The sequence below is a fragment of the Phocoena phocoena genome, chromosome 10 (genome assembly GCF_963924675.1).
Source record: "Phocoena phocoena chromosome 10, mPhoPho1.1, whole genome shotgun sequence".
Lineage (NCBI taxonomy): Eukaryota > Metazoa > Chordata > Mammalia > Artiodactyla > Phocoenidae > Phocoena > Phocoena phocoena.
Genome location: NC_089228.1, coordinates 76,143,609 through 76,171,537, shown reverse-complemented (window position 1 = coordinate 76,171,537; position 27,929 = coordinate 76,143,609). Strand labels below are relative to the sequence as shown.

At 42.1% G+C, this 27,929-nt stretch overlaps 1 protein-coding gene across 1 annotated transcript; it reads left to right on the top strand.

The window, feature by feature from the left end:
* The first annotated feature begins 510 nt into the window (after nucleotides 1-510).
* On the top strand, nucleotides 511-26,641 carry ADGRF1 (adhesion G protein-coupled receptor F1). The gene is given in 15 exon segments (XM_065885473.1): nucleotides 511-540; nucleotides 2,035-2,163; nucleotides 4,285-4,342; nucleotides 6,240-6,383; nucleotides 7,350-7,523; nucleotides 9,503-9,603; nucleotides 10,632-10,690; nucleotides 14,098-14,249; nucleotides 15,392-15,555; nucleotides 17,183-17,371; nucleotides 19,446-20,819; nucleotides 22,597-22,638; nucleotides 23,845-23,904; nucleotides 25,977-26,043; nucleotides 26,568-26,641. Coding segments are annotated over 15 exon segments (2,817 nt in total).
* The last annotated feature ends 1,288 nt before the right edge of the window (nucleotides 26,642-27,929 follow it).

Here is a 27,929-nt window from a genome sequence, read left to right as displayed (position 1 = left end):
TGGGGGAGTCTTGGCAGGCAGGTGGATGGGAGCACGCGAGGACCATTCACTAAGGGGAGAAGGTAAATAAAAAACGGGTATGTGTCTCATGGTTTATTTTTCATGCTGCCCTAGAAAGCCCTAGAAAGAATCTCTGCTGACATGTAGGCCACATCTGTGGGAGTCGTTACCCTGTCTCTAATGCCTTTTCTCTTTTCTAATCAATATTTTTTTAAATTGAAGTATAGTTGACTTACAATGTTGTATTAATTTCTGCTGTACAGCAAAGTGATTCAGTTATATGTATATATACATTCTTTTTAAAAATATTGTTTTCCATTATGGTTTATTCCAGGACATTGAATACAGTCCCCTGTGCTATACAGTAGGACCTTGTTGTTATCTATTCTATATGTAAAAGCTTACATCTGCTAATCTCCACCTCTCACTCCATCCTTTCCCACCTGTTCTCTTTTCTTGTAGGTCAGAGAGCAAAGCCTGAGGCCGCACTGTTGGGATGGCAAGGCGTGTATGAAGTTTAAAGTGCACCCGGGAAGCAAGGTAAGGGCTGGAGAACCAACCCTGGGCTTCTGTGCTGCTGTCCCCAGGCACTTATTCCAATGGTGGGTTATTGAGCTTGGGAATCATAGCTCTTCATCTTTTCCTATGGAGATGTAAAGAGAAAGGGAATTTTATGACCATGACTACGGACTTTTGTCTAAATTATTCTGAGATAACCATGAACTTGAGGACAATTTGTTGCTAACCACATCAACTATGAGGAAGGCCACAGGGAAGTATTCCTTCATGTTCTGTCAATACTGGCCAATAAAACTTTAAAAAAAATTTTTGTTAACAAAACCCCACACAACATACAACGTACCATCTTAGCCGTTTTTAAGTGTAAAGTTCAGCAGTGTTAAATACTTTTACACTGTTGTACCACAGATTTCTAGAACTTTTCCTTTGGGCAAAATGGAAACTCTATACCCACTGAATAACAACTCCCCTCTACCCCCTCCTCCCAGCCCCTGGCAACTGCATTCTTCTGTCTATTTCTATGAGTCTGACTTCTTTAGATCCTCATATAAGTGGAATCATATAGTACTTGCCATTTTGTGATTGGCTTATGTCATTTAACATAACGCCCTTAGGGGTCATCCATGATCATAGCACGGGACGGAATTTTTTTTTCTTTTTAAAGGCTGAGTAATATTCCATGCCCAATAAAATTTTTGGCAATGATGAAAGTGTTCTGTGTCTACACTGCCTAACGGGGTAACCACTAGCCAATGTGGTTATTGAGCACTTGAAATGTGGCTAGTATGACTGAAAATTGAGTTTTTCATTCCATTTTATTCTAATTAAAATTAAATTTATTCTAATTAAAATTAGACTGTCACATGTGGCTGGTGGCTACTACATTGGACAGAACAGTTCTAACTCGTGATTTTTTTCATTGCCACCAAATAACCTGTGTGTAAATGATTAAATCTTGTGACCATGACTATGGGCTGAGTTTTGTCTAAGTTATTCTAAGATACCCATGAACTTGAGCACAGTTGGTTGCTGATTACATGAACTATGAACAAGGAAATTTGCTGGATTGGTTCACTATTATTTTTATGCTGAAATACTCAGAGTCTATCTTTATATTAATGGTTCTAGGGTCCTTGGTTATTTGAATGCCTGTCTTTACTGAGATGAAAAGAAAACCTCAGTGAAATATAAAAGGCTGGATGTTAAATGCACCCAACTACAAAGTAAAAGCAAGCCATGATTTTAAGATAGCCTGTGTTGAGTCAAATTTGATCACTTAGATCAAACTTAAACGTAGAAGAGAGTTCTGGAGAAATTTTCTAGTAGGTTTGTAAAGAGGAAAATTCACTAGTTCTGCAGTGGGAGTGGAAGTGATGTTGTCTCTGGTGGAAAAATATAACCATATGCTCAGGGCTTCTGATGAGCCCAGCTAGGCTTTACCCCTGTGTGCATTTAAAAATGTTGGCTTGAATGACTTGTTTTTGTGCCTCAGCCTTGCATGGCGCACACGTCTAGTCACAGACTGTGACTCCAGCTGTTCTTGTCCTGTCCAGAAGCAGGAGGGGCCAGGGGAAGATGAGAGTTCCTGCGCCCTGGCTCTTCTCCTTCTTCATGATCACCGAGGGCTGGAATGGCTTCCTGGGGGTGAGTTTGCGTACGTCCCGTTTTCTTCTCTACCACCTCCCCGCTGTCCTTCTGGCACTTTGAGCGTCTGTCACTCTCTAGGCAACTGCGGTGACAAAATTTCATAGACTTGGCATCAAAAGTGCTAGGTTCTTGTCTCAACAATACCAGCATTAGCTGTGTGGCCTTGGATGAGTCACTTCATGTCTTGGAGCTTGGAGGACCTGACTGCAAAAACCAGGATCTTGGACTAAGCCATACTGGAGATGTTTTCTAACTCAGCGCATCCTCTCCTATGGCCTCTTTGATGGAGGAAAAGCATATAGATCGACATTAGCAGTCCTTGTTGGCCTCTTCCCTATCTATACTCACTTTCCTTTTTTTTCCCCAATAACCTTTTTTTAATTGAAATAATAATTTACATATTTTAGTTTAGTTTACATAGTTAATTTACAATGTGTTAGCTTCAGGTATACAGCAAAGTGACTCAGTTATACATATATATATGTATACATATATATATTCTTTTTCAGATTCCTTTCCATTATAGGTTATTATAAGACTTTGAGTATAGTTCCCTGTGCTATACAGTAGGTCCTTGTTGTTTATCTGTTTTATACATAGTAGTGTGTATCTGTTAATCCCAAACTCCTAATTTATCCCTCCCCACCTGCCCCTGTCCCCTCTGGTGACCATAAGTCCGTTCTCTAAGTCTGTGAGTCTGTTTCTGTTTTGTAAGTTCGTTTGTATCATTGTTTTAGATTCCCCGTATAAGTGATATCATATGATATTTGTCCGTCTCTTTCTGACACACTTCCCTTAGTATGATAATCTCTAGGTCCATCCATGTTGCTGCAAATGGCATTATTTCATTCTTTTATATGCCTGAGTAATATTCCACATCTATGCCACATCTTCTTTATCCATTCATCTGTCAATGGGCACTTAGCTAGCTTCCATGTCTTGGCTATTGTAAATAGTGCCGCTGTGAACATTGGGGTGTATGTATCTTTTCAGATTGGAGTTTCCTCTGGATGTATGCCCAGGAGTGGGATTGCAGGATCATATGGCAACACTATTTTTAGTTTTTTTAAGGAACCTCCATACTGCTCTCCATAGTGGCTGCACCAGTTTACATTCCCACCAACAGTGTAGGAGGGTTCCTTTCTCTCCACACTCTACTCACTTTCTTGATGCTTTCATCTGGGGTCATGGTTTTAATGTTCTCTGCATGCCAATGACTCCAAAATCTGTGTCTCCTTCTCACACCTGTTCCCCAAATGCCACACTCACCTATCTACTACCTACTTGGTATCTCCAGTTGGGTGCCAATATCCCCTCAACTTAATATGTCCAAAATTAAACTCTCGGTTTTTTCTCACCAAACCTGCTTCTCCTTGCCCATCTCAGCAAGTGGTATCACTGTCTCTCCAGCTGCTTAAGCAGAAAAATTATTATTACACTTGACACTGCTCATAATCCACGTCTAAACCATTAGGTCTTTTTTTCTGGTTTTCTCTTTAAAATATATCCAGAATCCAAACACTTCTCACCAACTCCATGGCTACCATCCTGATCCACACCTTCATCATCTCTCACCTATATTATCTCGGTAGCTCCTGAAACGCTCTCATTGCTTCGGTGCTTGTCTATTCCCAACACGGCCGCAGGATTGAGCCTTCTAAAAAGTGGAGCAGAGCACATCTTTCCTCTGTTCAGAACTCTCCAGCAGGCTCCCATCCCACTCAAGCAAAAGCTAAGCCCTTGCCACAGCCCAGAAGGATCTACAGGACCTGCCTCCCCAGAGATACTCTGACGTCACTTCCTGCCCCGCCCCCCCGACTCCACTTAGCTACTCTGGTCTTCACGTGCCAGGCATATTCTTATCCCAGGGCCTTTGCACCTGTTCCTTCCTCCTCCTGGGAAGTTCTTTCTCAGGGATCCTCACTTTCCTGCTTCCTTCAGGTTTGTGCTCAAAAGGTGCCTCAGCGATGTCCTTTTCTGCCCCCCTCCCCCACCATCCCTGGCTTGCATTTTAGATCCATGATTTCAGTTTATCTGGGAAATCCAACGAGGCCTTATGAAATACAATATGATCAAGGCTTGCTGTAATTCTTCTTCTTCTTTTTTTTCTCTTAACAGAGTGATGATGGCATCAAAACAAAGCAAGAACTCATTTTGAATCAGAAAAAGCCTCTAGGTGAGACTCCCTCAGATAGCATGGTACAGCACACCCTGGAGCCCAGAGAGCAGGGTTCAAATCCCAGGGGTGCTCCTGAGGGGTTTTATGATCTTTGGCACATCATTAAATGCCTCAAATGCATAAAACGGTAATTACAGTAATTCCTTGTGAGGATGAAATAATATAATAAAGGCATAGCATCCTGTCCCATAACCAGCCAGTAGCTGCTCCATACTCGTCCTTTCCCTCTTCACCTTGATCCCAATAATGTAATGAATGGCACAGACTTCAGTCTAGGAATGAGTTGTGGTCTGAAATTTGATTTGCGGGTCTGATGCTTCAAGCATTGTATATATTTCCTCATGGAAACAATGGTACACACAGATGGTGGTTAGGTTCCTGGGTCAGTCCTCAAAAGCCTTTTTACGGTGCCATGAATCTGCCATCCAGCAATGTGCTGATAGGGCCATAGACCTTACCATGCTGTAGCAAGGCTACAATTCTTTGGGAAAATGAAACCAGAGCTTCAACTTGGAATGCCATGGAAAGGTAAAAGCACACGTATACATTGAACTGTTACCAGTGCCATGCACTATTCTAAGTGTGTTAGATGAATTAAATCCTCACAAAGATCCTCTGAGTTAGGTACAATCGCCATCTTTATTTTACAGATAGTGAGACAAGGCCGGTGGGTAGGTGGGGCAGGATTCAACGCCCAGTCAGTCTGGCTCCAGAACCAGAGCCATTCCTCTTTCCCCGCTTCCCCACCTATTACCTGCTTGGGCCTCCCCTTAGCTTACATCCCTTGGAGTAATTCCCAAGGCCGGGACAGAGTTTCCGGCCTTAAGGAGATGCAGGGAGGGGTGAGTTGGTGGCAACTACAGCAGGCAGGAGACTCCTGTAAATGTCCCGGGACATGCTGCAGCTTCTGGATTTCCTTCTGAGAAGCCTAGGGATTGATCCAGCTGCTTTTCTTCCCTATAAATCTCCCAGCTCCCCCAAACCCTTAAGAAATGGGACAGTCTCATAGAAGCTCCCCATCTCACCTGTGCCTGTAGAAAGCATGGTCCCGTCCTGAGAGATCTAAGGGATTCTAAGAGGTTTCACTGCCGATGATCACAAAATGAGACCCAGGAAAAAAGGATATTCACCTTTTGCCTCTTTTTCTCTGAGGCCCTTCACATTCTTAACCTGGGGTCCACAGAGGACCTTGGGAGGATCTTGAGACCCCATGGAACTTCATACAGAGTTTCATGTGAATGTGCCCAAGTGAATTCTGGGTGCGATTCCTCTTCTCTCCCAGCCCAAAACACCTAATGGTCTCTTCTCAGGGAAACAAAAGGTACTGCTCAGAAACGATAAGGTGGAGGTGAGGGTGCATCAAGGCTCAAGTAAGGTTTGGTTTGGTTTTATTTGTGCATTTCATCTCAGTATCAAACTCAGCTAATTAGTGGAACATTTGTACAGGAGAAGGAAGGGCTCTTTGGAGAGGAAAGAGGGGACTGGGGGTTTTATATCAGAGATACGTCCAGGAGACCAGAAATGGGGGAGGAGGCGGGGAGAGTGACCAGGACTTTCTCACCTCTTCTCCCTTCAGTCTTGACCCCGAAACTTGACTCTGGATGTGACCTGAGAAGTATATAAAGTCAGGAGGGCGATGCTGGGGTGCGTCAGAAAGCACGGAGCAGCTGGCCTGGCTGAAGTCGGAGGAGAGAGGTGTCTTAGGCACCTGTAAACCATCTGATGCTTTGCTCGGGATGTTCATTTTTAGCCCATGTCTGGATGAATGGAAGCGACCAAGCCATGTCCGTGACCCTCAGGCTGAATCTGACAAGCGCTCCGAGGTCACTTGCTCTGCAGTATCTCCCTCCCAGCCTGAGAAAAGAAGCCTTCGACGGTCTCTCTTTCTCTCTAGGTCCAATCCAGGAATACGAGCTGCTGCTTCAGGTAGCCTATCGAGATTCCAAGGAGAAAAGAGACGTGAAGAACTTTCTGAAGCTTTTGGAGCCTTGCCCTGTTTTGGGGCCGGTGAAGATTATCAGAGCAAAGGCCACCACGTGTGAGTCAGTCTTTGGTAACTGGGAGTGGAAATGGGGAAGGTGGTGTGTGAGTCGGGAGAGGTTAGGTTATGCTGGGGAATCAATCATCCCCCCAATATCTGTGGCTGAAAAGCATAAATGCTTGTGAAAGATATCTGGCCAACAGCACTAATGACCACCACAATAGGGTTAGGAGAAGTTAAATGATTTATCTAAAGCAAGGGTTCTCAGAGTGTGGTACCCAGACCGACAGTAGCAGCAGCATCAGGGAACTTAAAAGAAGTGCAGGTCCCTGGCTCCATTCCAGACTTACTGAATCATACACTTTGGGATGAGACCCCTCCCAGAAGGTTCTGGCACATGATCAGGTTTGAGAACCATTTATGGCGCACCACTGTGCATATTTTCACAACCGTATGTGGTGACTTTGCCGCATTTTTTTTTTTTTTTTGGTCTATTGTAAAGGAAAGGTTTCTTAGTAGGAGTTTTAGGTCCAATGCAAGCATACAGGATTGGTTAATAAAATTTTTCATCATGACTCTCAACAAAAAGGTTTCTCTGCCTTTGCCATATTGCTAACAGGGACTCTGGGGGAGTGATGCTAGGTGGATGGGAGCCTCCGATAAGACAGTGGACAAATACCATCTAGAACCCTTTAAATAACTCTCAGGTCGACATATCCTCTTCTGCTTCTTTCTCCATGTGAGTGGTACCGACTGGGCACACATCCTTCTTTTGGACGCTAGCCCCAGACACTTGATTGTTATGTTAGCTGGGTTTCTGATCCAACCTCAGTATCTATCGAGTGGGACGTTTCTTTAATCTTAAACATACTTGTTTCCATCTTGTTTTCATCCTTACAGCTTTTGGAGAGAAATATCTCTAGCTTTCGGTTCAGATTCTATATCAGAACCAAAGATGAGAACTCAACCATAGCCAGTTTATTAACCAGGTCCCGTGAGACCAAGCTCTGTTTTTTTGTGCAGACTGTGGCATCCAGAACGGGGTCCTGCGCTGTGCCTGTGACGACGGCTACTCCTGGTTTCCTCCCTCATGCCTTGATCCCCAGAAATGCTACCTTCACACGGAGGGATCTCTCCAGAGCTGTGATTGTCATCTCAACAACCTCACCCAGAGTGTCCATTTCTGTGAGAGAACAAGTAAGTGTGTAAGGATACCAAGAGGGGAGCTGGGGCCATTCCCACCTCCACATGTGACAGAGAGAGAAGGACCACCAGGTCTGTACCCCAGTGTTTCTCTTTGCCTCCCAGAGAAGAGCCAGTGTTTACAGGGAGTTGGAAGGGCAGTGATGACGTACCCTGCTAGGCTTGGCTGGACACAGCGAGAGCTCCGTAAGTGCAGAAAATTCAGAAATGCGAGCTGATGTTTGGGCGCTAGTTCAGCCTGGAGGTACCTCCAGCTCACCTCGACAATTCTACGATCCTTCTGAGATTTAGGGAGATTCCCTGAAATTCCAAGTAGGGGAACAGCTTGTGTAAATAACGTTTTTCTTCCCACCTTCTGTTTACTTCTTTGGCCAACATCAATTTCCAGAAAATAAAAATTTAGAGGTGTGCAGGCAGGGAGGGTTGCCTAGTGATTACACTGAAAGAAATTCTGTAAATTGCCAACAAATATGTGTGTTGAACGAATTGCCAAAACCAAACAAAAGTTGAAGTCTAGTTTAGGAGCCAGTGGACGCTGAGGGAGCTACTGCTGACTCAGGTTGATGTCCAGTGGATGATGGGGTGAGCCGCATGACGTGGGCTCCGACAGCTTGAAGGACTTTAAGAAACGTCCCCAAAGACTAGTCCAGTTATCTTGAAGCTCCAGATTTTGGTAGAGTGGAGCAAAGAGTGAAGGAGGACCTGAAATAGCCCAGCTTTCCTGGGTCTCCCTGGATCCCTTTCCCAGAACCACAGCAGTTCAGGTTAAGGTAACACTTATTTATTTATTTATTTTAATAATTTGATTGAAGTATAGTTGATTTACAATGTTGTGTTTAATTTCTGCTGTACAGAAAAGTGACTCCGTTTTATATACATCTATCTATCTACCTACCTATCTATCTATCTATCCTTTTTCATATTCTTTTCCATTATGGGTTATCAAAGGATATTGAATACAGTTCCCTGTGCTATGCAATAGGACCTGTTGATTATCCATCCTGTATATAATAGTTGGCATCTGCTAATCCCAGACTCCTAATCCTTCCTGCCTCAAGTAACACATATTTATTAAACACCATCTTTATACCCAGATCTGGGGCAAATTCTGGCAGGTCACCGTGAGGCATTTATCTTGCTGTCGATCAATTAGCAAGCTACCTGGGGAGGCCAGGCTGTTAACACATAAAAGAAGACAATGTGATCTCTTCAACAAATTTTGATGAAAGCCTACACTTTGAAAAGTGGTCCAAGTCTGATCCATCTTTGGGGGATACAAAGATGGATCAGACAGGGATTACACTCACAAGGCGATTCCCAAAGTAGAGTGGGGACACACATTCATGAGGTGTGTTCACAGATAGATGTGTAGGTGAAGAGGCTGGAAGGGAGGTATGGATAAAGTACTGTAAGAATTTAAAGGAGAGGAAGACTCTTTTCATCTGGGGCCCAGGGAAGGTCTTGCTAAAGAGGCACATTTAACTAAGTCCTGAATGAAAGATACACAGGATTTGTCCATCCAGAGGTGGGGAATAACCTGTCCCAGAGGAGAAAAGCACCAGTGATGGGTAAGCAAGGGGTAAGTTGGAGTTAGCAAGTAGTGATTTTTTTTTTTTTTTTAATTTTTAAATAGGGACAATGTTTAAGCTCAGGGCCTAGACTGGGATAAGTGACTGCCTTTTATAACCACATGTGAGTGGCTACTCATTTACCTGCTTATAAGGTCATCTTGATTATCGCACTTTCCCATTATGTTCCAAATCCACAAAAGAGAATTCTGGTTTTATGGATGCTTCCTATATTACTTTAGGTGAACATTCATCATAAAAAGAAATTGACAAAAAAAAGAAGAAAGAAAGGAGTTGAAGTACCAGTGTCAAATAGATGGGCTGAATTAGACTTCTGTCATTTTAAGCTATAATATATCAAGTGAGTAATTTTTATCTTTGTAAATTTCTTTTTATTTTCCATAGAGGTTTGGGGCACTTTCAAAATTAATGAAAGATTTACAAAAGATCTTTTGGATTCATCTTCTGCTATATACTCCAAATATACCACTGGAATTGAAATTCAAGTAAGCACCTTCTACTTATTACAAAAGAAATCATTGCCTAAACGTAAGTTCAGGTGTTTCCAATTCAACATATTTATTTAACACATATTCTTAATTTTTCATTTTCAATGAGTTATTACATAGTAGTTAATCACTCTGCCCACAAGTGATGTACTTTGAACATTTTCTTTCAAGGAGCATTAAGCAATTGACTTCTTCCCATTTCTTTAGTGTTTAGTTTTGCTCATTTGTTAGGGTAATATTAAACCAAGCCATCTTGATTCTTTTCTTTTTTTTTTTTAAGTACTAAGGATCTTTATTCTCAGGTCTGATATTGAATCTGTGGCTGCAGGGAATGTCACTATTTTGAGAATAAAAGTTCCCACTATCTTTATTCTTTGCAAGTCTTCAGCCACAAAGTTACACCTTATTCTCATAACAAGATAAGTGAATCAAGCCGTCTTGATTATTTTCTGATTTTTATTTGTCAAAAGAAAGCTCTCATGATCTAAGCTCAATTGTTAACATTTGGGATTTGTTCCTTAAAGAAGCCTCTCTTGTTAGAGGCTAAAGAGGGTTACTGACCAAAATTTTGGACTTCATAATGAAGTGACATAAAACTACCTCTACCTGGGATGGTGGTTTAGATGTGGTCCTAACTGAAGACATGCAGAAACACTCCGCAGGCAGATTCAGTTTAAGCATCTATTGAAATCAATGGCTTATTTAGGGGAAGGAGAAAATAGATTTTGGGTGAATTTATTACGTTATCTGGCACCCGACCCATCCTCTAGTCTAAGCAGTTGGTTCTGCATTCTTTATTAGCAACCTCAAAATTAAATTATATGCGTGTACGGAGGCGTGTGTGTGTACATTTTCTGCTATCATTTTAAATGTATTTCTACAACATGCAACTACCTCTCACCATATCTCTTTCCTTTTCTTGGTGCTTCCGTTGGTTATTTATTGTCTGCGACCATTTTTTGCTCAAATGTCTTTCTTGTGTGGGAACAAAGATCAACATATTGCTCTTTGCTCTCTTTGTAAAGCTTAAAGAAGCATACAAGAGTATCCAAGGTTTTGAGTCAGTTCAAGTCACCCAATTTCGGTAAGTAACGCAATCGTCTTAGAAGGGCATCCCTGGAATCATGCACCCGTCCTGCAGGATGCCTCATGCTGTTTCCAAGTGACCTTGACAGAAAATAAGTCAACTGCTTTTTGAAGTAGGATTCTTACTAAAACTGAATAAAAGTCTGTGGTGCTTTAAAAAATCTTAAGAAGAAAGCCTATATTCTCATTTAAATGCCTTTGCGAATATAAATATTAAATGGCATTCTCGAAGCCATGGATCAGAAACTAGAATTGGAAACCCGCATGGCTTGGAAGGAAGCAGGAGGACGTGGTGTGCATGCATGGGAAGGGGCGAGTGGTGGTGACAAGGGTTGTGGGTTGAGGAGGGATGCGTTTTCTCCTTCCATGAACACAGAGGGTGTGATGTTGTATAACTGGGGGCCAGAAGGGGCTCCTTGGGTAAAATATTATATTTTTGTGTAGATATCATGTATGCACCGTAGTTCAAAGCCCAGTAGTCATTGTCTACAGCAAATAAAGAGATAATTAGGAAATTACCCTTTTGTTTACACTTTAATTCAAAAGTTATTTGATTAGTTACCCGTGTGTGTATTGATTACCAGCTATTTATAGTCTGCTTGATAGAGGAAGTGACTTAGAGGTCAGAGAACTTAACTTCTTATATACTTTTTTCACAGCTAAAGAATAGCTATAGGAAATTTTCAGTAGCTTTTGCTATAAATATACTGTCCTGGACATTATCCTTTAAGCCCTCTCATGTACCTATAAAAAGGCTCACATGTATAATATTCTTTAAAATTCAGTGCTAGGAAAAACACTGCTTCTTTTTTCTTATATCAAGGTCTATATAATTAATCTAACTTATGTTTTTGACTTTGCCATCATTGAATTCACAGACAGCATTGAAACTCAATCAACAGTTTTGTATTTAATATTCACATGTTTCTTTTCCTTGGTCCTGGTTTTCTATTTATATTTCTAATTTATATTCCATCATATATATATATATATATATATATATATATATATATATATACATATCTCTTACAAACTGTCTCCGATAATTTGTAGACAAAATCACAGTAAAAGTAGATATAAGTCTATAAAATACAACTATTTTGGTTTTACCCTTTACGTACATGATCTAAAGTAAATCTTAGTCTCTCACAGTCTCAATTTATTTATCTGTCAAACAGGACTGTTAACACCTGTGGAATTTGAGTTAACCTCATTACATAAAATGAAATAATAGAAAAATACTTTTCAAACACTATAGAAGGGCTGTATCAATGAAAAGGCATTGTGATCATCACAGCATAAAAGGGTATTTGGGTTTATTTATTGTGAGTTCAACGTAGTTCAATGTAGTGATTAAGAATTTGAGCTTTAGAGAGCCAGAGGTTCATATCCCTCAATTAATAATTAATGACTTGACCCAACTTCTTTTGGACTCAGTTCTCTTATCTATAAAATGAGAATAACCCTAAATTAATCCATGTTATCTCACTTGCTTTCATAACTTCAAATACCATCTGTATACAGATGGGTTCTGAATTTATTACTTGACCTCAGCCTCTCCCCCAAACTCTGGACTCCAATATCCAATGCCTATTAACATCTCCAGGTGATTTTCTAGTAGGCATGTCAAACGTAACATGTCCAAAATGGGAGTCCTCCAACTGCCCCCCATCATAAGCTTTCATCTCCTTCTCCCACTGTCTTCCCCATCTCATTTCCAGAGATGCTGTTCTTCTAATTGCACAGACCCAAATCTTAGAGCTATCCTGTCTTAATTTATTTTCCAATAAATTATACTTAATTATTGAAGTATAATTTACATACAGTGATATGCTCAAAACTTAATTGTATAGCTTTATTAGCTTTGACAAATACTAATACATGCCACCTCCTATCAAGACAGACCATTTCCATTATCCCCAAAGTTCCCTTGTGCCCCTTTCCAGCCAATCTCCATGCACATTCCTACCTCCCTACCAGAAATAACCACTGATCTTATTTCTATCACCATAGGCTGGTTTTGCTTATGCTAGAACTTTACCTAAATGGAATCATGTAGTGTACAGTTTTTTTGGGGGGCCTGGCTTCTTTCACTCAGCCTAAGACCTTTGAGACTCATCCTTGGCTTTTTGAGTATCAGTGATTCCTTCCTTTTTATTGCCCAGTAATAATCCATTGTATGAATATACTACAATTTGTTTTTCAATTCCCTGGGGTCGTTCTTGCCTGGTTTCTTTCTCCCACACCCAAAATCTGCTCTGTTAGCAAGTCTTCTGGCTCTATCTTCAAACACAACCTGAAACTGACCAGTTCACTTCTCCCCCCACACACTGCTACTCAATCCGTTCAGGGCACCACCCTTTCCTTCCTAACTAGTTTTCCTGCTTCTCTGCTTCCTCCCTTCACCTATTTTCTACACAGCAGCCAGAGTGATGATCTTAAATTATAAATCTGATCATGCCATGCCTTTTCAAAAAGAATAAAACCTTTTAATAAAAGATGAAATTCAGACTCAAAGGCCCTGTTCCATCTGGCTCCTGGGTACCTCTCGAGGGTCATCTCCTATCCATCTCTCACCTGCTCATTGAATTTTAGTCACGTTAGCCTTGAAGTTTGTCAGACTCACAGGCATTTTCTTGCCTCCAGCCCTTCTCAGGTGCTGGCCACGCTGTACCAATTCTCTTTGCATCACTGGCTGTTTCTTTTCATCCTTCAGGTCTCAGCTTCAAAGATCCTCTGCACAGAGAAGGTTTTCCTGACCAGTCTTATTTAAAGTGGGCCTCACGTCTACTTGATATTCTTTTTTTAAAAAGATCTACATGAAGAAAACTTTATTTTATTTTAAAAGTTGTATTGGTGTGTTGTTGATTTTCAATGTTGTCTTAGTTTCAGGTGTACAGCAAAGTGAATCAGTTATACATATACATATATCCACCCTTTTTTAGATTCTTTCCCCATATAGGCCATTATAAAGTATTAGGTAGAGTTCCCTGTGCTGTACAGTAGGTCCTTATTAGTTATCTATTTTATATATAGGAGTGTGTATATGTCCATCCCAATCTCCCTCCCCCCACCTTACCCTCTGGTAACCATAAATTTGTTTTCGACATCTGTAACTCTATCCCTGAACTTGTCTCTCATAACACTTAACAAAATTTGGAATTGTATATATATATATAATTATGATTTTATATAGATATAGATATAGATATAGATATAGATATAGATATAGTGGTTATTTGTTTCTTATTTGCCTTGCCTTCTCCACTGGCACGTAAGCTCCAAGAAGGCAAAGACCAAATCTGTTTGATCTATTCCCACGGACCCAATGCCATCCCCACACAGAATAAGCCTTGAGTGACTGAATGAATGAATCTCATTTTTCTTTCCAAGTCATCATTGTAGAAATGGAAGCATCATTGCTGGGTATGAAGTTGTTGGTTCCAGCAGCACATCTGAACTGCTGTCAGGCATTGGGCAGGTGGCTAAGGAGGCTAAGACGTGCCTGCATCGGCTGTTTCCACTAGAAGACAACTCTTTCAGCGTGTTCGGAAAAGGTAACACTGGATTCCTGTCCTCTGTAGGAAAGTAGATTAGGGGAGCCTAATTAGTAGATTGTATTGTATATTCGAGATGTTCCCGAAACAGAATTGTTCTAAGACTGACTTTTAGTAGAAACAAGCAGCTGTTTCTCCTCCCGACCAGGATGAAACTCAATTTCAGCTCCACTATTTCAGACGCTTGCTCATGGGTCAGCTGACCTCCAGTTCTTAGTGTAAACGTCACACAAGACTGATTCACTGCAGGCGCTGATGGAAATGAGTCAGCAATCGTTTCCTGGTATACATGCTGGAAGAGCCCTGGGGCTGATGAAATTCCTAAATCATAATCCAAGGGACCCAGGAGAGAAAGCATTTTTTCCAGGTCATTCACATACACCCAGACACACAAACACACACAGATATACATAGACACACACACCCTACTTCTTTTCTTCAGATGTTTAAAAAATTCTTTACATTCAGTTTTAAACCTCTCTTACCAAGCTTTGTGCCACTTTCAACATTTATTCAACAAATATTTACTAAGTATCCAAAGTGATTAGGCACTCAAGACACAGCAGTGGGGAAAAGAAACAAAATTCATAGCCCTTGTGGTTCTTCCTTTCAAGGCTTCCTCTTCGCAGTCCCAACGTGGTAAGAATATATTATGAAGGGCCAGCTGCAAGAGGAACTAGTGGCTGATCACGATGTGAGAAGCCTTTAAAGGGGTACAAAGTAGGACATGTCACCCCCAAATGGCAACTGCCCATCTTTTAACCCTATCATGCCTGCTTTGTCCCATAGTGTCTTGAAGATTTTCTGGTTTTCCAGCATTCCCTTGAAGAGTGAAAATATTTCCTGGGAGGGATCACACCCTGTCTTATTTTCACTGAATACTTAACTATTTGATAGCCCGTTAAATTCAGATTGTTGGCATAGATGAGACACCTGGAGGGAAAGGGAGCCAGCCTTGGGGAGGGTAGGACATCAGGAAAGAGGAAAAGGGGTTGATGGGGTGAAGCTGGGCATCAAAGACAAACTTCTCCTACTCCTGGGTTTTGTCTGAAAACATGACTTAAATAGTACTGCTTTATAGTTTATAGAGAGTGTCAAGATATTCAGAGACATTTTTCTTCTTCGTTTCCATTCTTTTCCAGCCCAGTGTAACAGCATAGTCTTTGGATTTGGGTCTAAGAATGATGAGTATACTATTCCCTGTAGCAGCGGCTACTCCGGAAGCATCACGGCCAGGTGCCAACCCTCTGGGTGGCATGTCCTCAGGGAGACGTGTGTGCTCTCTGAGCTGGAAGAACTGAAGAAGGTAAAAAAAGCATTTCCACCTTGCAGATTTGCCCTGGTTTTGAGTTTCACAGTGGGTGTCTCCCAGTGAGCATGGCTGGGTGGAAGGTAAAATGTATCAATTTGTCTCATTGGTCAGAAGTCAGTGACATCAGACCCTGGGAAACCCAGGGAGTGTAGGCGTGAGTAGTGAGTCTAGGTAGCAGCCGAGAACCTCAGAAACGTAAGATTGGGTGGTTTTGGGGGGAGGGCACAGCAGAGGTGTGAATCAATGCTGAAGAGAGCTGAAGATGGCCTCTGAAAGCCTGGGAATCAAAGATCCAAGTGAAGGTATAAGTCAGAAGCTATAACCTTAGTACATTTGTCAGAAATCGGGGCAGGGAATGAGTCAGCCATATAGAATGATAGAACTTCAGTGGCTCTCCAGGGCCATGTGCCTCACCAACTTCCTTCTATAGATCAGAAAAGGGGAGACTAAGGGGCTAGTGGTCCCTCTGGTAGCAGTAGTGTTGAACTAGAAACATGGTCACTTGATTTCCGGTCCAGTGCTATGACCTTCACGTGATGCTCTCTTAGGAAGGTTCAAGTACTTAAGATGTAGTAGATAGAAAGATGGAAGCAAATGGTGAGGATTTAAAACCCAAGTCATCGAAGAGGAACTCCAGGACCAGCTCACAGACACTATCCTGCAAATAGTTCATAGTGAGCAGAACTTCAGTCCCAGCCAGAGACCCTGCTTTGGAAGCAGAGAACCCCACAGTATTCACCAAGGGACCGTGGAAGGTTTACTGCTCTCTTTCTGGACCTCAGTTTTCTCATCTGTAAACTGGGGAGGGAGATTGGAGCAGATGTCTTCTGAGGTTCATCCTTGTTCTTGCCTTCTTTGGCCCAGTTTCTGGACACGAATCGTAGCTGGGACTAGGTCACCCCAGGGTGTGAGGACAGTCAGATCCCAGGCGCCCTAGGCAGAAAACAGCTCTGTCAGCTGAGAAGAGTAAAAAGGAAAACAGGGGGGATCTGGGATCCTGGGTTGATGTGCTTTGAACAAAGGGAATATCCCTCTTGGCTGCCTTCCAAATTAGCTCAGTGTCGTGGAAGCAGACGGGAGCGTCAAGGAAGAAGTAAAACCCCAAATCCAGTGACCAAGTGTGGCAAAATCTCCACGTAGGTCCCTCTAAATCCTCTATAGGGATTTCTCAGCATAGTATAATGGATATAACATAGAATTTAGTGCCAAGTAGACCCTACCTTTCCACTTCCTAGCTGGGTACTCTTCGGAAAGTCACTGAATCTCACTGAACATCAGGTTCTGTATAATCAGGGTAACAATTTATATAAAAGTGCTTCTTAGTGAATCTCTTCAAGTTTCAATTTCCTTAATCATAAAATGAAAATATCATGGTACCTCCTTTAAAGGGTAATGTAAAGATGAAATCATTGAATCCCCAGTAAAACGTTTAGCACACTGTATGGAAAATAAAAAGCACTGAATGAGAGCCATTATATCGTTGTTATCATTGTTATATGATTATCCTACGTTATAATGCACCATACAAATGCTGGTTATTCGTGGCCATGAAATCTGATTTAAGTCTGATGAAACACAAGCATTTCATTGTTTTCTAGAACATAACCATTTCTATTCCTAGAATTTCAGTGTGATTGCCAGCAACGCCACTGAGGCAACCGTGTCATCCTTGGTGCAGAATCTTTCAATGGTCATTCAGCAAAACCCATCAACCACAGCTGGGGATCTGGCTTCTGTGGTGTCAATTCTGGGCAATATCTCATCCCTGTCCCTAGAAAGACACTTCAGTGTGTCCAGTTCGACAATGGAGGTAAGGTCTGCCTGAGCTTGAATGGCTCAATTTAAATGCTCAATCTTGCAGGAGGAATGGCAGACGCCCCAGTTGATGGGGTGCTGTTGAAAAGGACCAAAGAGCCATGGAACAGTCTTGACGTGAGCTTCACTGCTTCCTCAGCAGTGTCTAAGCAACCCCCGGGATCAATTATGTGAGTTCAAAGTTAGAGGGAGCCGCCTCCAGGCAGACTGCCTGGATAGCAGCTGGCTGAAGGGAAGGCGTGAGCCTCTGCCCTGAATGACGCTGAATGACACAGGTGCCAACTTTTTAATATTTAATATTGAGTCGGCAGTTGTTCCTTCCCGTGGCTATAAGCTCTGACTTTAGTATATCATATTTAGTATATTTTAAGAGCTCCATTTTTTCGACTGGGGAATTCATGACTTACTTTGGACATTTAAAAATTAACTTTAAAAATTACTCAAATGAGACATGCTCACTATAAGATATACAAAGAAACAAAAAGAAAAATAAGTGATATGTAATCTTGTCACCCTAGAATAGCCGCTGCTTACATTTTACGTGTCACCTCAGTGCCCAGAAAATGGACAAGGGACACATAGCAGGTACTCAATAAATATTTGTTAAATAAATATCCTTCCAAACACTTTGGACGTGTGCATTTTATATGTTAAAGCGTATAATATTTTACAAAATTGGGTTATATAATGTATATTGTTACATAATCACACAATCCTGCTTAACTGTATAAGATGAACATAACATCAGAGATGACATTAAGTGTGAATAAGTTAAACTCCCTGAATCAAAGATGCTCAGATTTGTTTTTTTTTTTAAAGTCTGACTATGCATTGTTTACAAGAGACCAACTAAAACAAGATGACACAAAAAGGCTAAAAAAAAAATAAAGGACAAAAACAGAGCAGCAAACACAAACAAAAAGAAGGCAGAGGTTACTGGGGCAATAGGAGAAGCTCACTATGGGATCCGGGCCAGAAGCCACAGAGGGCTCAGTTAGGGTAAGACTCAGCCAGAGGGATAGACGCCCGCAGCAGATGCCTGGGAACCAGACCCGTAAGAGTGAGTGAGGGTCCTGGGTGAGAAAACGCTGCCTTTCAGGTACGTTTGGAAAAGGAACCTGGTTTTTGTTGTTGCTATTGTTTTTGTTTGTTTGTTTGGCCTTACTGCTTGAGGGATCTTAGTTCCCCAACCAGGGATCGACCCTGGGCCCTCAGCAGTGAAAGCGCAGAATCCTAACCACTGAATTGCCAGGGAATTCCTTGAAAAGGAATCTCAAACTGAGACTGACCCTTAAAACCCACAACAATTCAATGCTTCCTTGTTGCATGTCCAGTGTTTAAGGATTTTTGCTTTATATTCTCCTCTATTAAAGAAAAGTCGTAAATACGAATGAATTAAAACTTGAACATTCATGACATGAATTTAGAACTTCTGATATTAGCAAGAAAACATGATATGGGAAAGCAATTACAAGTAATGTTTCACTCTTGGACCCTCAGCCTGAGGACTCATGTAGTCCCGTTTGCCATCTCAGAAGGAAGAAAATGCACACTGCAGCGCCCATTGCAGGATTCTCCTCCTCTCCTCCGAAGCCCCAACCGGAGTATGAATTCCCGGGGGTGATCACGGTGGAACTGACATGATTCTGCTGACCCTCATTTCTTTCTCTTTTTTTTTTTTTTGCGGTACGCGGACCTCTCACTGTTGTGGCCTCTCCCACTGCGGAGCACAGGCTCCGGACGTGCAGGCTCAGCGGCCATGGCTCACGGGCCCAGCCGCTCCGCGGCATGTGGGATCTTCCCAGACCGGGGCACGAACCCGTGTCCCCTGCATCGGCAGGAGGACTCTCAATCACTGCGCCACCGGGGAAGCCCTGACCCTCCTTTCTTAACCCAATGCTTCCACTGCGTGGAGCCCCAGAGCTAAATTCATTGCTGAGTTTTAATGTGGTCCTCAACTGAGCCAATTCTCTGGGCCGTTTTCCTGAGCTTAAGACTAACGACTATCCACCGTAGTCCTCTGATCTGTTTACTCAAAATCCAAACTGACTCTCACCCTTGTATTTCAGAATGTCATCAGTATATCTGACCACATCCTTAATTCTACCTCGGTAACCAACTGGACAGTGTTACTACAGAAAGAAAAGAATGCCGGGTCCCAGGTCCTAGCGTCACTGGAAAACATCAGTGTTCTGGTCCCTTCGACAGCTCTGCCTCTGGAATTTTCTCGAGAATTCATTAACTGGAAAGGGATTCCAGCATCCTCAAATCAAAGCAATTTGGGTTACAACTATCAGACTGAAATGTTCCTAAAAAACCCCTCCATTCCCATCAGAGGCCATGTATTAATTAGGTCAGACCAGTTCCAGGAGCCCCTTCCAGAAACTATCATCAGCATGACCTCCTTGACCCTGGGGAACATTCTACCTGCTACCAAAAATGGAAATGCTCAGGTCAATGGGCCCATGATATCCATGGTTATCCCAAACTATTCCATCAATGAAATTTTCCTGACTTTTTCCAAGATAGAATCAAATCTGAGCCAGCCTCATTGTGTGTTTTGGGATTTCAACCATTCGCAGTGGAACGATAATGGCTGCCACCTAGTGAATGAAACTCCAGACTCGGTGACGTGCCGCTGTACTCACCTGACCTCCTTCTCCGTGCTGATGTCACCCTCTGTCCCCCCTGCCATTGTTCCCGTTGTGAAATGGATCACCTTTGTGGGACTGGGGGTCTCCATCGGAAGTCTCGTCTTATGCCTGACCATCGAAGCTCTGTTTTGGAAGCAGGTCAACAGAAGCCAAACCTCGCACACGCGTCACATTTGCATGGTGAACATAGCCCTGTGCCTCCTGATCGCAGACATCTGGTTTATTGTCGCTGCCTCCGTGCACACCACGGCGAACCCGTCTGGACTCTGCACAGCTGCAGTGTTCTTTACACACTTTTTCTACCTCTCCTTGTTCTTCTGGATGCTTCTGCTCGGCTTCCTGCTGGCTTATCGGGTTATCTTGGTGTTCCACCACATGACCACGCCTTTGTTGGTGGCTGTCGGGTTCTGCCTGGGCTATGGGTGTCCTCTCATTATATCCATCGTCACCATTGCGGTCACACAACCCAGCAATGGCTATGAAAGGAAAGATGTGTGTTGGCTTAACTGGTCCGATGGGAGCAAACCTCTCCTGGCCTTTGCGGGTCCCGCCCTGACTATTGTGGCTGTGAATCTGGTGGTGGTCCTGTTAGTTCTCACGAAGCTCTGGAGGCCCGCTGTTGGAGAAAGGCTGGCTCAGGACAGCAAGGCCACTGTCGTCCGCGTGGGGAGGAGCCTTCTCGTTCTGACCCCCCTTCTAGGGCTCACCTGGGGGTTTGGCATAGGAACAATGGTTGACAGCCGGAATGTGGCCTGGCACGTTATCTTCGCATCACTCAATGCATCCCAGGTGAGAGCGGTGAGAACAACCTATTACATCATCGGGTAATTGGAATAATTATAGAGAATTGAGGATGGGAAAACCACTCTGGGGGCGATCGATCTCATTTCCCTGCCTCTAGCAGGACTATTATAACCCAAATTGCCTGGCAACAGTGAATAGAAAAAAATAAAATAAAATAAGATCCAGTCTTCCCAACAGTGATTCTCACACCGAAGCAGAATTTTGGGCTTCTTCAGTAATCCGTTCCAGGGTTTTAAATCTGTTAGAGTTCACATAGCTAACACTGATCTCTCTTGCCGTTGACCCAGTCCTCTTTGTCTTGTGCTGACGTCTGTTAAAGCACACAGGGAAAGGGAAATAAACCCAGAGTGCTTTTTGAGTCTGAATGGTGCAGAGGAAGTCCCTAATGTGCCATAAAGCAGGGCCTGGCCAGTTGTAGGCAGCACTGTCTTTGTAAATAAAGTTTTATTGGAACGCAGCCATGCCCATTCATCTACATAGGGCCTGTGGCTGTTTTCCTTACACAGGCAGAACTGAGCAGTTGTAAGAGACTGGATGACCTGCAAAACCTGAAATATTTACTCTCTGGCTCTTTACAGAAAAAGTTTGCCAAACTCTGCTGCCAAGGATGGGTTTTACATGCCGTGATCAGAGAGTATTCAGAGAGTAGGTGGGCAAAGCAATCCTTAGGTTTTGGTGAATCTGGAAGAGAGCCTTCAGTCCTGGTTCAAGAAATATTTGCTGGGTCTCCTCTGGACAACGACTGAGGGTAGTGGTGGTTAAACGTTTGAGCTCTGGAGTTAAATAGCTCTGGGCTCAAATGAGTCATGCTATCCAACTGTGTGACTGCTAACAAATTATTTAATTTCTCTATACCTTAATTCTCTCAATTATTTAATTTCTCTATACCTTAATTCTCTCATTAATTAATTAATTACCTGTAATATTAAGTACCTGATAATATTATTAATATTAATTAATATTATTAATATTAATTATCTGATAATAGTATTACCTGTATCTTAGAGTAAATGTGAAGATTAAATGAGATCATTTAGCACTTAGTGCAGTGCCTGGCACAGAGTAAGTGCTCAGTAGGTATCTCCTGAATCCAGTTGGTTCTCCACCTACTGCAACAAACCAGGCTACACTTAGGTGGTGGCACAGAGGGCAATCACGGAGAGCACACACCTAATGGTGGCAGGTTTAGGGAAATGCTGTCCAGGGCCCTTGGTGACACGCTGTCTGAACAGGCACCAACTGAGGGTCCTCTGCCTGGGAGGAGAATTTCAAGGTCCAAGAAAGGCTCTGCCAAGGGTTACCCAAGGGCTGGATGGACCTGATGGAAAGGATGCTGATACAGTCAACTTCCTCTACTTGGCCTTGGGGTCGGACTTCAGTGACTGCTGACATCATAGACGCTTAGTTAATGTTTGTTTAATGCCTAAAGAAAGACTAAGACATAGAAGCAAATGGAAGTTCTTTGTTTTGGGTTTAGGATAACACAAAGGGGAAAATGGTGCTCCACGTGTGTTTCAGACTTTATTCACACAATAATTTAATTATATGTTCAACCAAAAAAAAAATGTTTGTGTACTTTGTGTTAATCCAGGCATCGTGGAGTTTACACAGTATCCTTACCTTCAAGGACCCACAGTCAACAGGGGGACAGACAAGGAAATAATTTCAATGTTGGGGGATATAATAGAATAGTAATACATATAAATGCTTTCTTTACTGGAAAAGGAAAAGATAATACATGTGCCTTATTCTTTTTTTTAAGGGCTTTTTCATCTTATGTTTTGGAATGCTCTTGGATAGTAAGGTATGTGTATTCATTTCTCTCTTTCTCCTTTAACCCAGGCACCTAGTCCCTCCCCTTCAGTTCTAGGGCCCTTATTCATATATAAGAAGTTAGACCATGGGTACCTGCATAATAAAATTCTATAATTTCACAAAAGGCAGGTTCCGTCAGGAGACAAAGAAACTAAACACTCATTGCTGAAAATAGAGCTGTAGAGAACTAACCACAACGTATAATGTGAACATTGTAGAAAAAAAGGGGAAACTTGTTTTTACTTTTAAATTATGATTTGGCATAATTAACCAGCAGAAAAACTTTCCTTAGGGGTGAATTTCTTTTTTGCTCCTTTACGTAATTTATTCATTCACTTAGAATATGCTGAAAGGCCTATCTATTTGTATGTTTCTAGAATTTTATGTAGTAAATATTACATCGCCTCTAACATTAAATAGAATTCCTAATGAAGGATGACCAATGTAAGTAAAAGATAAGAGAAAAATACTTCCACTTCTTTCATTATTTTTCCAAGCTTTGAGCAATTCTGCAGAGAGGTAAAGACAATAAGCTAAAAGATGTAGCCTCTGTTTTAATAAGATAAGGATATTTTATAATTATCATAATTGTTGCCCATGCCTCCAAACCCCTGTTTACAAAGAAGCAATTTGCCTCCTTCTTGATTGGACCAAATAATCTTGTTGTTTGCACCATTCACTTGATGAGGACACTCTTCACTTCAAACTTCGATTTAGCCATTATTGCCAATTACTAATGTCTAGAATCTGAATTATTATGGTTTTGGGGACTGTTGCTCTTTGTTTCATTCTAGATTTGTTTACAGGTAAAGAAAAGAAAGAAAAGAAAAGAAATCCTTTCATCAGACCCACATGCTTATCGTCTATTAAATGCTTCCGGGAAATACTACTACTAAATAACAATTACACTCTTCAGTTTTGTTCTTTTTTTAATTTTTTTTGTGGTACGCGGGCCTCTCCCGCCACGGAGCACAGGCTCCGGACATGCAGGCTCAGCGGTCATGGCTCACGGGCCCAGCCGCTCCGCGACATGTGGGGTCTTCCCAAACCGGGGTACGAACCCGTGTCTGCTGCATCGGCAGGCGGACTCTCAACCACTGCGCCACCAGGGAAGCCCTTCTGTTGTTTTGCTCTTGATTTGCCTCTGTACGATTGCCTATGTGTAGCTCCTCACTATTTCTTTTTTGCCCTGTAGCTGCAACAGCTGCTACTCAACAAGTTGTCTCCTTTAAGCTTTTGGAACCAAGCATCAAAGGTAATCATCTCCTGCAGCCGTGGAGGCAATTCGTGAAGTTCCAGTTTTGCACTTTTTTACACAGTCCCGCGGCAAGCCCACTTTTGTGTAAACCCCTTGAGTTTCTGTCACGTTATATTCCTGGTATCTGGCATGATGTCCAGCACGTGGTCAATACTCATTAAAGAGCCGTTGAATGAATGAGTGAATGGATGAATGGATGCAAGGGTGTGGAAAGCTTCAAGGATGCTCAGGCATGGGGGTCTGTGGTGCTCTTGTGAGCAAGTACGTTTCAACGGTGTTGCTTATTATAGTCTGACTTGTCTCCCAATATCTAGAATCAGTAGGGTCCTTTTCTCTACCTGCCTGTCTAGATCTCCTGCAGACCACTTTTCCTTCTCCAGAAAATCAGACGGGGAAGCCTTCATTAATTTCTAATATGTAAAATGATCTTTATGAATTTTCCCTTATGCTGGTGTACCTGACTTTGTCACTTGCAATTTTAGCTCTTCAGTCTACAAACTGACAAGTTTGTATGGAAACAAAGGATTCTTGTTTTCATTCTTTGCCACAAAAGTGCAATCCACTTAAGGAACAGTATAGTTAGGAGCAAAAGTACTTGCCTCTCGGTTTTGTATTTTTGACGTTAACTCAGACTTTCGTCTTTTAGCAAGACACGGAGGGCCTTTCAGAAAGGGTTTCTAAAGCAGAAATTTCTGTGTGTGATAAAAATCAGCCGATTTAAGTGCATGAAAAACTACATGGATATTTAGAGATTCTTAACAAAGGATAATATAACGTTTTGAAATTAAAAAAACAGTGAGGAAATTAGCCTCTGGCATTTTTATAAAATAATTTTCCTGGGTCTGCATTTCATAGGAGAGGGCTGTGGGTTAGGAAGCTGTGACCCCAGGAGCTGGCAGACCTGACTGTATTTCTGACTCAGTGACCAATTGGCTGTGTGACCTCGGGAAAGTCACTTAGTACCTTTTGGTTTCAATGTTCTCAAGATGTAAAAATTAAGTGTTAGACTAGTTACTCAAAGCAGAAATTCTAATATTCTGTGATTTTGATTTTATGTCTTGAAGAACTAAAATCCCTTGAACCAGAAAATGTGAAACTAATGAATCATTCTCTACTCTTAAGAAAAGGAGGGGGCTTCTCTGGTGGCACAGTGGTTGGGAGTCCGCCTGCCGATGCGGGGGACGCGGGTTCGTGCCCCGGTCCGGGAGGATCCCGCATGCCGCGGAGCGGCTGGGCCCGTGAGCCATGGCCGCTGGGCCTGCGCGTCTGGAGCCTGTGCTCTGCAATGGGAGAGGCCACGGCGGTGAGAGGCCCGCGTACCGCAAAAACAAAAAAAAAAAAACAAAAAAAAAAAAAAAAAAAAAAAAAAGAAAAGGAGGGAGTTACAGCATGTGTGACTGCATTAAAGTCAAACCTTTAGTTAGTAAAGCAAGACAGGACACTCCCCACCCTACAAAGCAGGAAGTCAGAATTTTTCTCACTGGAAGGCCAAAGAGAGAAAAACACTGAAAAGGAAAATACACCAAAACCAAAAGTAAAGACGCCTGACAGTGGTTTATCTCCCTGTTTTTATTTTTTTTATTTTTATTATTTTTTTGCAGTATGCAGGCCTCTCACTGTTGTAGCCTCTCCCGTTGCGGAGCACAGGCTCCGGACGCACAGGCTCAGCGGCCATGGCTCACGGGCCCAGCCGCTCCGCGGCATGTGGGATCTTCCCGGACCGGGGCACGAACCCGTGTCCCCTGCATCGGCAGGCAGATTCTCAACCACTGCGCCACCAGGGAAGCCCTATCTCCCTGTTTTTAATGTAAATTGTTGACCTTTTTCAGAAGGCAGCAGTGGTCAGTGAGGGCTTTGCATCTTCTGGATTTGTACCCCTTCTCCAGTTTCACTTTCAAATTAGGTGACAAAAATGAGATTTTGTTTTCTGGGTAGGTGGCTCATTTGCTTTAAAGTAAATGCACATTTGGCAGAAGAAACATTGAGTATTTGTAACCTTCTGAGGGAGTTTGAGTGAAAAAGCAGGCACCTAAAAGAATACTTTGGTGCCTAAGTGACTTGAGTTTCAGTAAAACTCATCAGATTCATCTCTCAAACCCAGATTCAAAAAGACTTTCAACCCATTCCAACACAAACGTGAGTTACGACAAACCAAAGGTTCTAAGGGGTAGGAAGAAAGAACATGAATCCATCATGGGCAATCAAAATTCTTTGGATCTCAGATAAAGTTCAAGTGTCGGAACTTGAAAAAGCATATTTCCCTCCCCAAATGCTCAATGGGCTCATCCAGACGCTTTGGGTCCTGTTATCACTGCCACCAGCCTGAGGGCTTTTAATAAATCTCTTTACCTTTTTGGACCTTTGTTCCTCATCAGTAAAAAGAAAAACTAAGAGATCACTAAGCTTCCTTCCAGCAGTAACATTCAGTGATCTCAAACCAATCTCATTCCCCAACGTCTGAAAATACAGTGCTTCTCTTCTCAGATGAGAGCTATCTGACAAATGTAAGCTTCCATGGCATTAATAAGATGCTGTACACCCTAACCTCTTCCTAACACTGTCCAGAATTGTAAGGAATTGCATAGGCTTATTTTCATTTTGGTCTTATGCTCGATTCCAACATAGTAGCAATAATTCTTATCCTCTTTTTCCTCTTTCAGGCAACTATGTACTTTCTTATACTGGAGAGTCCTCAAACGATATCACGCTAACTCAGTTTTCATCAACTGAATAAGACAGGGAACCCTAAAATCAAGGAAAATTTTTTGGAGCAAATTGACATTAGAGCTCAATGTCAGTGAAGAAATCATGCTCAATATTCAATGGATTTTTCTGATTTCGGAGTCTGAGAATATAATAAGAAACTCTCAGCAGTTTCATGACAGCCATCTTTATCTTCAATTAAATGGAGAGATTTACTTCCATGGGGTTTGATTCAAAGGAATTGCTTCATAAACGTAGAAGGTTAAGTTTTTGTCGGAAATTATGTCAGTTGTACTAGCCTCTCACTACCACAAACTATGGTTTCCTTTTTCATAAAATCGCATTATTCATGTGACATTTCTAATCACCTGAATTGGAGTAAGGAAATGTCATGAAATCACTTTGGATGCATTGACGGACCATGTTCACTCTCTTATAAAAAAAGTCACTGGTGAAATTTCCTAGAGAAAAGGCGTTTTCCTCCAAAAACTTCCAGTTGGATTTTATGCTTGTTTTTGTTTTTTAGGTACAGTCACTGAACTTTGAAAGTTAATCAGAAACAAAATAGAAGTGTCCATTTCAGATAGCTTCATAGCCGTTACTTAGGAAGTATAAAGCAGTATTTATATATATATATATATAATATATAAATATATATAATATATATATATATATAAAATGCATTATTTTTCAGTTTACAAGGCACTTTCATCTGGTCCCCCATCCAATGACGTGAGGTGTCCAGGCAGACCTAGTGCAGACATGATGAAATAGAGGCTTGGACAGGTGAAGTGACTTCCCAAAGTGAAGCCAGTAAAGGGCGCTTTTAGGACTTTTGGTTCCTAGTCCATTTCTACAGCCTCGTAACAGCCTTGAAAATTACCTGCAATCCTAAGCAAGCCTTATGAGGTTAGATACGAGATTCATCACTCCCAGAATTCTCTCTATGTAAGAGGAAAATTGAGGGAGAATTTGGTCGTCAGCATCCAGAGAGACCTTAAAACACCTGCTTTTCTTTCATAATACACTGTTGGCACTTTTGGAAGTCATTTACATGTGTGGCCAATGCTACTTCTGGATGAGATAGAGAGCAGCAGGTGAAGGCACTGTAGGAAGCAACATTTCCCTTCCATACTGCCATCACTTTGGGCTCACCTGAGTTTCAGTCCTGACCACAGTGCCCAGAAGAACTAAGCCCTTTGATTCATCCTTGCTTCCAGAGTCTCCTAAAAATCTGCTGTGGCATTTTTAAAGCAAGTGTTGATTTCTTTCAATAACAATTGCAGTGATGATGATGATGGTGGTGGTGGTAAGAAGTC